The 13215-nt window shown below is 38.0% G+C and overlaps 1 protein-coding gene and 1 long non-coding RNA gene across 2 annotated transcripts in view; both read left to right on the top strand.

Annotated features, from left to right (window-relative positions):
• Positions 1–631, top strand: part of LOC138038735 (uncharacterized) — a 5840-nt gene extending 5209 nt beyond the window's left edge. Inside the window, exon 2 of the long non-coding RNA XR_011130292.1 lies at positions 477–631. This is a non-coding gene — a long non-coding RNA (uncharacterized lncRNA). The remainder of the gene's footprint in view (positions 1–476) is intronic.
• LOC138038733 (uncharacterized) overlaps positions 1–12947 on the top strand; it is an 18287-nt gene extending 5340 nt beyond the window's left edge. Inside the window, exons 2-6 of the mRNA XM_068884773.1 lie at positions 2024–2268; positions 4462–4640; positions 6246–6352; positions 8736–8859; positions 11063–12947. Of these exons, the coding sequence (XP_068740874.1) occupies positions 2024–2268; positions 4462–4640; positions 6246–6352; positions 8736–8859; positions 11063–11140 (733 nt within the window). The 3' untranslated portion in view covers positions 11141–12947. The remainder of the gene's footprint in view (positions 1–2023; positions 2269–4461; positions 4641–6245; positions 6353–8735; positions 8860–11062) is intronic.
• Positions 12948–13215: the final 268 nt, after the last annotated feature.

Here is a 13215-nt window from a genome sequence, read left to right on the forward strand (position 1 = left end):
CCTACCAAGATTCTTTTAGAATCTCGGTACAGTGGCCAATTTACATTATCAACTCCGTTGATAAAACCAAATTTTTGTAATTTATAATATTCTTAACTTACAATCAGGAAGACCCTGAGTATTGGTCTGCCTGAGGAATATCCACAATCTCCCGCTTAGTAGATTGGCACCCTATCCAGTTAGGTCATCTAAATTGTAGGTTTTGGCCAGGAGCAGTATAAGATGGTATGTGGCTTGCACAGTACGTCAGGTTTTCAAGGCTCCTAATTAAGTTATGTTGTAAGCCTTCCTTAATAATTATACGCAATGTAAAATTATGGGATCAGTAGGATGAACTCCCTACCTCACATACACACCCACCCAAAACTCAAGTACAGTACTTGTAACTTAGTGGTATCTACATGTATTTCACATGAAACAAGTAAAAAATAAGATTCATTAATATATTATAAAATTTCTTTTCTTGGCAATTTTAGAGGCAGATGACTTTACTTTGGAATTAAAGTTGGTGGAGGATATTTTCAGTCAACCAATACCTGTAATTTCTAATTCTCACCTGTGTTGTTACGACACACTTATTATTGAAAGCAATGAGATGGATGTTTCCTATTAAAGGAGCTTTGTCACGGCAGTGCAGTTGATTTTGTTAAATTTTACCAATATTATTATTCACCCCCACTCACTTTGCAACTTAACATTAACCCAGAATTGCTTTTAAACAGTGCAACTCAAAGTTTCGTGCCAAAAATAATTAATGCTTGTTAAGCATACAATGTACGTTATTTAAGTTTCAAATAACAGAGAAAACAAAAGACCACAGTTACAATACATTTTCATCTGCTTCAAATTTGCCCATCCCTGCATGCCTCCTTTGGTATTTGCTTTATGTTTTAAGTAGTTATTTTTCCTTTTCACTTGATTTGGTTGCCGGGTTCCCAGTCGTTGAATTTGGCGAAATTTCATGACACAGCCCCTTTAAATATGTAGGCATCAATTATGCATTAACAGCAACTCATTTAACATAGGGATGTTTGTTTTTCAAATTAAGATTATCATAACTGTTTGTACTTGTAAGTGAAAGTGATCAGTGCTGTTAATGAAGCAACTTGTTATTCAATGAGTAGCTGCAATTAGAAGCCTGAAAAATCCAGGCTTGAACGCAACTCAAACTCGTAACCATGCGATTGCGTTGGATTTGCTCTACCATCTGAGCTATCGCATCATCTGGGAGCTGGTCACTTGCAAGTTTGTGTTGTGTCCTGTAAGAGGTGAATATGTGGTAGAGAATATGTTGTATTTCCCACTGGCTGAGGAATGAAAGAAGTGGTAAATGTTTTCTCACACACTTCTGGGGTTCAGTGCTTTTGTCAGTTTCTTTTTTGCTGTGTGCCATTGTTGACTGAGGGTTTGTTGGATTGACCTTATTCTGGAATAAGAATACATGGAGTGATGATTTTTAAAATGGTATGTCTGGCATTTTGAGGCAACACAGATAAAAAGCTTATGTTTAAAAATAGCATTTTAGCAGGTGCTTGACAATTTTAATGTGAATCGCCATAAAAATGAAGGGTTTCTAACTTTTATTCCTGAATATGGTCAATCAAATGTACCCTAAATTTCAGAGCCTCAGAGCTCCAGTTCCCACCCAGCCCTCGATTCATCTTCACAGTTACTGTATCAGTCTGAGATTATTTATTGAGATTGTATTGTATTCCAAGCTACAGGAATAGGATGTCAGTTGGTGGCGGTCAGCTTGGCAATAGCTCCCACACTTGTGTGAGAAATGAAGTTTCCTATATTTGAACTTTCTGCTCAAGCCTACATTTTTTCAGTTTGCTTTTCCCCTACTCAAGTTGCTTCTTTAACTTTGATAAGCACAGTTCAAATATATATGGTCTGAATCTTGATGGTGTGACTGACCCAGTGTCCTCTTGCACCAAAGTCTCTCTAGTACAGTACAATTTTCACTTATCAACTTTTTAACTCTTGGACATCCATCACTCATATATTTTTTACCTTTTAGGCAGTCTTATTGGTACTTTGAAACAGATGCATTCAGCGATTGTACACCTTTTAAACCTCAGGATATAAATGTCACATCAACTTGCATTTTCTACTTTTCCATCTGTCACCCAGTTCCTGTCTATTGCCCTGGTGTATCAGGAATTTGCTTTGCTAATAGAGTTACATTTTCACCAAAGGATAACAACACGCATCTATATTCAACGTTTCTGAGTATCGGAGGGTACTCTGAGAAATTTATCTCAGGTTTGATAAAAATTAATCTTATAATACTTAAGTCAAACTTTGTTGACCCATTCCACTGATGAGTATATTGTCTGGGATTAGACAGAGTAAAATTTAAGTCTCAGAGGTGGATCTAGGGGGAGGGTGCCAGGGGTGCATACACCCCCCCCCCCTCCCCCCTTCATGAGATGACCTGCACCTTTCTATTACAACTGGCCCTAGTTGTTTGAAGGGTGGATACCGCTATCCACTGGATAAATCACTGTCCACTGGATAACTCAATTGGTTTTGCTAGTGTTTATCTGCTGGATAGTGATTTATCCAGTTGATAGCGCCATCCACCTTATATACAACTGAGGCCAGGTATTCTGAAAAAACAAAACGTCACCAGTCAGCTATGTCATTCCTTAGTGGTGCAACCCCTCCTAAAAAAAAAAATCCTGAATCCCCCCCACTGTGTCTCACTCACTCTCAGAACTGGAACTTTATGTGGAATCATGGAACCACTTCAAATTGTGGGGACAGGGGAAGAGTGGATTAGTGCAAACATGAAGGTTATAAAATAAGACAAGTTAGACATCACAAAGTGCAAAAATAGCATAGTTCCTCCCCTAGCATAAATAGATTTATTTTTTTCTTAATGTGCGAGCAGGCGAAATTCTTTGAATCTTGCAATCTGATTGGCTCTGGGAGTGGGTGGAATTTTTGTATCTCGCCTGCCAACCGGAGCGGAATTCATCCTTGCCCTGGATGCGTGAGTTTCTGTGACAGGTGTTGGTTAGGACCAGAAAGAGATTATATTTTTTCAATCCTCTTAAGGAGGCTCGAATGGATTTTTAGCTGCATGTGCGCGTAACCTACACACGGCATAACTAAGAAATGCACGTCAGCTGAATGAATCAAATTTCTATCAAAAGGAGTGCGCACAGTGAAACCCCAGTGAAAATAGAGCGTAAAATCGTGCGCACCGGAAATAAAACCTGTGGAAAAAATTTGTCTTTATCTCGAAATATTTGCTCAGTGACCTATTTTGATTTTTTGCATGCACGTATCATTCACAATGGCACTTCAAATAAAAAAGTTCCGGGGAAAGTTATCTAGTACAATTTCCTGTAAACTATAAAATGCCCTTTTTTAATGTATCTTAAATTCTACTGGATAACTTTTTGTCATATTCTCTATAAAGAAGTTAAGGAATTTAGGGAGATTTCCAACAAAGAAATAAACAGGGTAGGTCACGGATTTCGCTTTTCAGATAATTTACAAAAACTAAAATTTCAAAAACTAAAGTCCTTTTTGTGGACCTGGCGTGTTGCCATGGTAATCGATATGACGTCATAAGTGCCCTTAAAGTATTTCCCAACAATAGAGTTGCAAAGAGACATGTATTTATATTTGCAAAGATATAGTAGTTTGCCTACACTATGAATTATCCTTTGGTATCTTTCATCCTTTCACAAACACTATAGCAACGAAAAACCCTTTCGAGCCTCCTTAAATGTTCTAAATGTAAACAGTGTTGCTTTACAAATTAATAAACATTGTGAACAGAATCAACCATTCACTGTGATGTTGCCTGATATTCCTCTTTTGATAACAAGCATCACAGGCCAGCCTTAAGCAGTGGTTCCCAGCCAGCACATCTTTTAAGGAAAAAAAATAAACATGCTATTCACTGGCCTTGGTTGGTCCATATAGGGAAAAACTGTGCCCTCAGTCTCAAGTATGGCCCTCGGCCTGCGGCCTTGGGCTGTACTTGAGACCTTGGGCACAGTTTTTTTTCCAAAAAAGACTGACCAAGGCCAGTAAACAACATAATTTATAATATTCTTAACTTACAATCAGAAAGACCCTGAGTATTGGTCTGCCTGAGGAATATCCACAATCTCCCGCTTAGTAGATTGGCACCCTATCCAGTTAGGTCATCTAAATTGTAGGTTGTGGTCAGGAACAGTATAAGATGGTATGTGGCTTGCACAGTACATCAGGTTTTCAAGGCTCCTAATTAAGTTATGTTGTAAGCCTTCCTTAATAATTATACGCAATGTAAAATTATGGGATCAGTAGGATGAACTCCCTACCTCACATACACACCCACCCAAAACTCAAGTACAGTACTTGTAACTTAGTGGTATCTACATGTATTTCACATGAAACAAGTAAAAAATAAGATTCATTAATATATTATAAAATTTCTTTTCTTGGCAATTTTAGAGGCAGATGACTTTACTTTGGAATTAAAGTTGGTGGAGGATATTTTCAGTCAACCAATACCTGTAATTTTTAATTCTCACCTTAAATTCAAGTGTGTTCACGGTGCCTCTTGGAATAGGTCAAGCGATGGTAAAGTTCCCTTTAAACCAGGAGTTAGTTTTGATCCAGACTTGAGTTTGGTAGGTGAAGATGCTTTAAACTTCTTTATTTTTCACTTTCCGTCTGTTTATGTTTTAACACACTCAGTCCTCAGGCTCCCCAGGACTGCACCCGCAGTTGACGAGTGAAATCGTCTGGTGTTCAACAGAGTAAAATCTGTTAATTGGCACTGCCAGGAGTCAATGGGTTAATATTATCTTCAACAGTTAATGTTAAGTTCTTTTCAAAAACAAATAGCTTCATATCTGCAGCTACATGTACTACATGCAGTTGAAATTCCGTGATGTTATATATTATTTAAATTGTATTTTTATGTTTAAATTTCATTTACATGTACATATGCTCCCATCTTCCTTCAGTAATTTCTTTACTTCTATGTCTTCAAGGAACATGAAACTGGCCTCTAGATCTACATTTTGTATTCCTTCCATGCGAACAAACTATGGTAGATTTAATATTTGCTTTAAAGGAGGTTTGAATAACTATAACTCGGACATTTATACAATGTCTGCAATATTACACATCCAAAATGAATTTATAACACAAGAACTTTAGAAACGTTTTCAAATAATACTACATGCACAAATCACAAAAGAATATGCATTCGAAAGAGATTTACATGAAATGATATTATATGCCATAGATAATACAGTCCGGCAGCTGAGACAACTACCTGTATGGCTAAGATAGCAGTCAAGACTCAGTTCTTTAAGATGGAATAATGTTATAGAGTGTCTGCGTGACTAGAGCACGCCGTTGTCATCAGTTTGGTGTAGTTACAGTCTCTGAAGGCCTTACTTAAACTCCAGGTTCTTAAAACCATTGACTCCTGAACCATCCATTGACCATTAAAATCGTCTGGCCTTAGTCAGAGGAAAATCTAGTGTTAACTTAAAGGTGGATTACTACTGCAACAGTTTTCTTAAGAAAAAGATCAAGATTTTGAAATCTGAAATTAAAGCAACAGGATGTCTCTTCTGAAGTGTTAGTCACAGCAATATTATTGATGTAAAATGTAGTTTTACATAAAAAAATAAATGCAAATCAGGGGAAAGTGCTAAACATAGTGACTGAGCTCCTGGTGGGGGGACTGTAAACTAGACATTTCAAAGGCCTTTTTCTCAAGAGCTAGCCCTCCGACCAGGGTTAAAATTTTGGGAATTAAGTAAACAATATGAAGACAAAACTGTCCACATTTCTTTTAAAAAAGACCTATCTTACAGTTTGTCAATTATATAATCATCAAATAAACGAAAATCAGCGTTTTTGCCATTTGCGAAAAACCTGTCTGACAGAGTTAACTGTTTATTTCTGTACATTTTTTTCTTGCTAAGGAAATCCTTAAATTTTTAAGGTGGGGTCGTACGGCTTGTTGAGTGGAGGTACAATTTGTTAACCTATTGACTCCTGAACCCCACCCCCCCCCCTCCCCTCCCCCCTATTGACAAGTAAAATTGTCTGGCATTTGACAGAGCAAAATCTATTAAGGCTCACTCCCATGGGTCATTGGTTTAACACCCATTCACATAACAGCCAACCATTACAAGTTATTACATCCCCAGCAGTCTGAAATCAAGTCAAGTTGCGCTTGTCACTAGCTTTTGAATGTTTTTCCATTCTATCAGTACACTTTCACTTTCAACTATTCTGGGGCGTGTAAAGGTGGCAGCCGCGGTGGTGGTGACGAAGGACCAACATCAGCTTTAAGTGTTGGCTCAATCCTGCTTATCTTGTAAGTAGTGAAAGCAATACTTACTTCCCGTAGCTAGAGTTAAATACTGCTGTTAGCAGGGGTTTCAATAGAAGTCAGTTACCGGCGGTATACCGCCGCCTGCTTTGCCTCACACCGCCAGCTAGTTTGCCTTGATTTTCACTAAAAATGCTATCATAATCTTGTCAAACTGCCGCCTTCAATGGGCTATCATGGACGGCTATTTCAGAAGTTATTGAAACCCCTGCTGTTAGTAGTAATTTTTTTTTCGCTGAGACCAATGGATAAGAATTTAAAGGTTCTTTTACACTGGGATTGACATGACCAATAATATTAATACCAGCTGGAAAGTGTGGAATCCTACAAATAGAGAGATTTTAAAAGTACAGAGCACAGAGATTGTGAAAGTTCTTCTCTGTGTGTCTCTTTGCTTGGTTGATAATATAATTATAACTTATAAAAGATTTGAAAAATAATTTAAAACTGGAGTATGGGAGTTCTCAAAAAGCCTTGATTTGATGTAATGAACACCATGAAATCTGTTGTTTCACCAACCATTTTAAGAAGAAGTGTGAAGAGTAGACAAGGAGGAATTAGACTTGAAAGTTTTCTTTAAATTAACAGATACAAACCAACATGGCCTCTGTGGTTTATTAAAATAATATTATTGGGAACCAAGTGCTGAGTGGGTTAATTAAAGAACTCTTGTGTTTAACAGGGGAAAATGAGAATTTGATACTCTTACTGTCACATTTATTAGTTCTCTACTCTTTTTTCTGTGCTTTTAGTGATGCAACTTGACTTACCACTGCATTTAATGATCTTATAAGCCTTGTTATATTTGCTTCACTTGTTTCCATATTTTAAGTATAGGAAATTGTATGAATGTGAGTGCATTTTGTGATTTATGGGTACGAGTAATGTTTTGAAAGTTCTCCAAATTGCACTAGCTGCAGGTGAGTGCAATTTGAGAACTGTTGAAACCGCGCGAGTGACCATAAAGCATGAAATGTGCAAGCAAGTTCATACGACTTTCTATTGATTTTGATATAATTATACTAAAAACTAAAAAAATTACTCCATAGCAACTTCCATATTGCACTCTATAACCTCTGTTGTACTCTATAACCTATGAGCTGTTTAAAATATGAGCAGCAATGTTTTATTGGGTTTAAAAACACGAAGCGTAGCGGATTGTTTTTAGTCCCAATAAAACACAGGCTGCGAGATTTTTGAACGGCTTCAAAATCATTCCACAAAAAGTGTGTCCCTCAAGAGTCTGAACAAAGGTTGAAATTGTGAGAGGAAGATGCTGTATTAGCATACAAAAAAATCAAGCTGGGCCTTTTTACTATTCTTTATGATAAAGAATTCTAATGAGGAGTGTTTTATTGGATTGAAGCTCATGGACATGATGATCGACTGTTAAGTTCATGAATTATTGATGATTTTTTCATTATTAATAAGTATTATGTTAAGTGTATAGAATGGATTTCAATTGAGTGTCGAAGGTAATTAGATAATTACTTTGGTTTATTATTACTTCACTCAGTTCAAAGCGATTACTTCACTCGGTTCAAAGTTCTCGTGCCATTTTTTCAACCAATCAGAAGTGAAACCAAAACCAATCATGGCTCGCGTGTGCACATTTCCCCGCGCTTTGTGTCGGCTACGTGTAATTACTTCGAGTTTTGATTGGTTTACTGGATTGTCTCCGACCTTTTTGATTGGCCAAAGTAATTACTTTGGTTTTGGTTTTACGACACTCAATTGAAAAGTGCTCTAATAAGTTAACATATTGTTATATTGTATAATGTGGCCATACCAGTTGGTAACTAAGGGCGCGTTAGATTGATCCTATTCCGGAATAAGAACACGTGAAGTGATGATTTAAAACGGTATGTCTGGCGTTTTGAAGAAACAAGGATGATAAAGATAAGTTTAAGATAGCATACAAAAATTTGGTTTTATCAACAGAGTTGATGATAATGTAAATTGGCCACCGTACAGAGATTCCAAAATTAGCTTTTAGAATCTCTGTACGGTGGCCAATTTACATTATCAACTCCGTTGATAAAACCAAATTTTTGTATACCACTTCCCCACCGACGCAGCACCACAGTTTCTTTAGAAACTACCCCTTCATTCATTTAAGATAGCATGTTAGCAACTGTTTGACAAGTTTCGTGTGAATCTCCGTAAAATTGAAGGATTTTTAGCTTTTATTCCATGTATTCCTATTCCGGAATGGTCAATTGAACAAACCCTTAGATTTAGTGAACCAATGAGAAACATGGAGATAAATTATCCAATAGGTAGACATCATCAATTATTTTATATCCAATGGATAAGTTACCATCATCAATCAAGTCCTTTAAGTTTGTGCTGTGTTATTTATGTGTAGGTTTTTTCCTGGAATATTTTTGTACTGTGTGGTTGGAGCACTTATTAACAAAGGAGCTGGTAAAACAGGAAAGGATATGATGCCTAATGCCAAGTTCTGGTCAGATCTTCCAGGATTAATTGCGGTAAGATGAAATGGTTGTAAACAAGCTTTCTAATTTGCAGAGAATAATAATGATAATATTATTATTATTATTATTATTATTTTGTATATTTAACAATTGGTGAATATTTACTGAGATGTAGTCAGGGTAAATATTCACCAATATTCACTGAGCCTGAGGTGAATAATTGTCTTAGTATAGTTTTCAATGGTGAATATCAAGAAAGTGCAACTGAAACAACGTGCTAAAACACGATAAAAAGGTAAGAAACGTACTTGCTTAGATTAACAGCCGCACCTCCAAAATGTTATATTCACCAGCTAGCATGGTGAAGATAACACCGAATTCTTATATTCCCTGCTGAAAATTATACTTTTATATTTATTAGATTATATTATATTATTTCACTAGCAATTAAGTTTCTTTTCGTCTTTTTTTCGCTTTTCCAATGTATTACATTTTTGTATTTACAAGTTTTTGTCTGTAACAACTCATGGTAAAATTCGTTTGGGGTCTGTGGCATCTCCAACTGAATTTTTAGATGGAGCCTTCAAACTCAGAGGTAGTGACCATATCTTTGAGGCCACCCTGATAGACCAAACGTTATCTGGGAAGAAAGATGTTATTCTAAACTAGATGTGGAAACCATTGAAGGCCATTGTGGGCTAACAGTGGCTTCGTGTCAATAGAGAAACAAGCTAATAGACCTCCGTGCAGTTGTGTGCTTAGTTACCTGGCCTTTAAATGAAAGCGAGGCTGGTGTTAACCTTGTTATGATACAAACTTCCCTCCTTTCTTATGTTAATGATGTTGTTGTCGTGCTAATTAGTAAGAATTTACATAAGTAAAGCAGTGAGGTTCTATCAAAACAAGGTCAACTCCTGCCTCAGTTTCATTCATTATCATAGGCCAGGTAACTAAGCACACAACTGTAAAATGGACTATTGACGCATTTTTGAGTTATGCCAAAAGTGGTTAATTAACCAATAAATGTCATTCACTTTCAGTGGGCATTCTGTCGGCATTGTAGGAACACCAACATCCAGGGTGCAGATGTCGATGAAAATGTCACCTGAAAATATAACTTTGCACTACTGTAACTCTTTTGTGAAATTTCCACGTCGATCAAGTCGTACAATAGGCTTTTATCGCACAGCGGCCATGTTGAGTCCCGAGGGATTGAAAACTTTTGTTTTTCTCCACCCAAACTCATTCCCAAACATTTCAAGTCGAGGCTCAGGGTACGAAATCTATTGGAAAAACCTTAAACAACAATGACCACAACCAGGTTTTCTGAGCTCGCGAGACTGAGCACCCCCAGCAAACCATTGTTTTAACGAAAACCTCTGGTCAGCAACCTGGTTCTGGTCATTGCTGTCTAAGGTCTTCCAATCTGTTGTCTATGACCAATATGGCCGCCGCGCGAATAAAGCCCATGTAGGCAAATTTCCTTCTATTATTGTTTTATGGCGTTGTCGTCGCCTTAGTCGTCGTCATGCGTTAAACTCGTTTGTGTTCCAAGAGCGTTGGCCTTTATTAATGTGTCCTAGATTAATCGACCTGGGCTGGGCGTGCAATGGGTGCTGCTGTATTTGTTGATTCTTCAGTCTGCTCCAAGTGTTGTTGTTGTTGTTTTGTTCCCCCGAGCTCTTCTCCAAAACGAATCTCCACCTTCAACCGACAGGCTTTTCGATCGTTTGTTTTTGTTGTGGAAATTCGCATTGCTTATCGTAGCGATCTGATTGGATGAATTTCAGCTTTGGCTGGATTTTCATATATGAAAATTGTTCCACGGCTCGTAATGCCTGTGGGTTGAAGGTGGGCCTTTAATTCATTACGAAAATGTGTCTGTGTGACCTTTTATTTTTTTGCGATCTGGCGATCTCTTGATTAATTAGGCGAAGCCGAATGGGCTATTGACCCGTGGTCCTTGAGGGCGAAGGGTCTAATTGTTTTAGTATCACCCAACTAGTTGGACAGAAAAGGCAATAATAAAGTTAGCGAATGCAAGTTGAAGAAATATTTATTTGGCCGGAATGAAACGAAAGAAAGCGTCACGCTTTTCGATACTCGAGGACTATTACTAATAGTCATCTAGTAGCGTAGCCAATCAAAATGCAGGATTTGCATTAGTCCACCAGTTGGGTAATACTAATTCAGTTTAACCTTTCTCGTTGTCCAATCTCCTTTTATCTTTGATTCCTTTTCAATCTCTCTCTTGCAGGATGGCTTTTCTTTCGTCTTGGCAAAGATCACATGTTCAGCGATGAGCACATCAAAACAGAACTATGAACAGATGTAACTGAACCCTTTCGTTTGTTCTGCGCATGCTCTAGTGGGATCAACCCTTTTAACTATCGTGAACTGGTTTTACTTGAAGCGGTTGAAGTTCCCCAATATAACATTTTTTGTCTGAAATGCATAAATTTCTTTGAGATCTCTCTGGATGGACAAGTTGAGGCAAGACAACAATGTGCGATGAATTTGACCCTTAGGAGTTAAAATAGACTCCAAACTCAGTTTTGAGAAGCATATCTCGTCTATTTGTAGTAAGGTCAACAAACATTGGATTGTTGTGTGAAGAGGGGAGTGGTCGAGGTTCTGTGGGCAAAACTTTCGATCTTAAAAGCCAGAATAACTTCCTCTATTTTAGATCACATTTTTGAGGCAAAAGGAAGTAATTATTGCAACTCGAACACGAGTCACACGCAAAGAGAGAAAGCGGTAACCTCGCTATTTTCCAACTCACTTTAGAAATTAAAACAAATTAGGAGCACATGACTAGGAACGTACACAACAACTTCATTGTATAGAGCGACTTTCGTATGACCTTGAAAAAGTGTTCGCAATTTGTTTCACGGACCAATGTTTAGCAACATTAAAACAGAGCTTGCCTTATTTCCGCCAAGGAAACTCCTAATATGGGCAGTAAAGAGTTCGATGACCCAATCACATTACTGCATTTCAAATGACGTCAAAGCGAAATGCCGATCTCTTTCCAGAAAGTTCAATGGAGAGATGACGTTGTTTGCGTTTGCGTCCGCGTTCGCTGGACAATACAAGACAAGATGATGTGTTTTTGTTCGATAAGCTTAAATGTTTTGCATTTTTGTTTACGTTCTGTTTTTACGTTTATTTTTCAAGGTCTTTGGAAAGTCGCTCTATGTGCATATTTAATGCGTGGAGATGGTTATGAAACTCAACAAATTCCTTTTTTCATGTCTTTGTCCGTATTTTTGGCCTTGAACCTGCACAAAACTCACCTTATTTCGAGAAGATAACCAATCAAATCCTTCGATTAAATTTTGCGCAACTAAATTGCAAACCCGTGCAAAGCGTAAACACAAGATTATGCAGGGTCACGGTCGATTTAACACCGAATGCGACATTCTCGCTTTTGAAGGTTTTAAGGTTTCATAACCAGTCCCTCGAGTAACTATGATTGCGGAACAACGGTTTTATAGACCGAGTTATTTTTAGATTGATTTTCGCCGTTCTCGTCCCCAGAACCCCTCGTTTCTCTTAGCCGGCGGGGCCCTTGCACGAGAAAACGAAGGGCTCTGGAGACAGGATTTGAAGGCCCAGATTCTAGGACTTCCGGGCCCAGTTTCTCAAAAGCCGATTAACGCTAATCTAAGATTAAAAATTAACCAAGCTGTTTATTTCTCTACTCCCAAATGCTGTTCAACGCAGATTTTTGGCAGGACTTTACATGAGAAGACGTCAATCTTGAAAAACAAAAATAAGCAAAAGAAACTTTCACCAAAAAGTTGAAAACGTGAAACAAAAGTTTACGCTAATCCTGGATCAAGTTAATCGGCTTTCGAGGAACCGGGTCCCGGAGTTCATATAGGAGTCGTCGATAGTACTACACGTGGCGGAGCTCAGAAGCATTACATTCAAAGAGTCTCTTCTCAACTTACAGAATGTGTCCCCTTGTGTCGAACAGAAAGAAGCAGAAAGTAATATGGTAGTTTTAAAGGAAGACACTCTGATCATTTTACCAACCAGCTTTGCGCCAGCTGACCCCATTGCACCACATCGGCCATTTTGACTTCCGGTTTAAGAGTTTCTTGTTCGCTAGCAAACCAATAAAAAATTTGAATTTCTTTTGTCTCCAGAGCCCTTCGTTTTCTCGTGCGAAGGCCCAAGTTCTCCCCAAAGTATACAACTACTTTCAAATGCCTCGTCGAGGACAAACTAATCGAACGCACCTCACTAATCCTTGATTAATGCTAGTTTATTTAGTTAGAGGGTGCAGGATTTGCGTAGTGTTGAGTACTTTGAGTACTCGCCTCCTACCAATGTGGCCCGGGTTCGATTCCCAGACTCGCCGTCATACGTACGTGGATTGAGTTTGTTGGTTGCCGACTCCGC

The sequence above is a fragment of the Montipora capricornis genome, chromosome 2 (assembly GCF_036669925.1).
Source record: "Montipora capricornis isolate CH-2021 chromosome 2, ASM3666992v2, whole genome shotgun sequence".
In the NCBI taxonomy this organism is placed as follows: Eukaryota; Metazoa; Cnidaria; class Anthozoa; order Scleractinia; family Acroporidae; genus Montipora; species Montipora capricornis.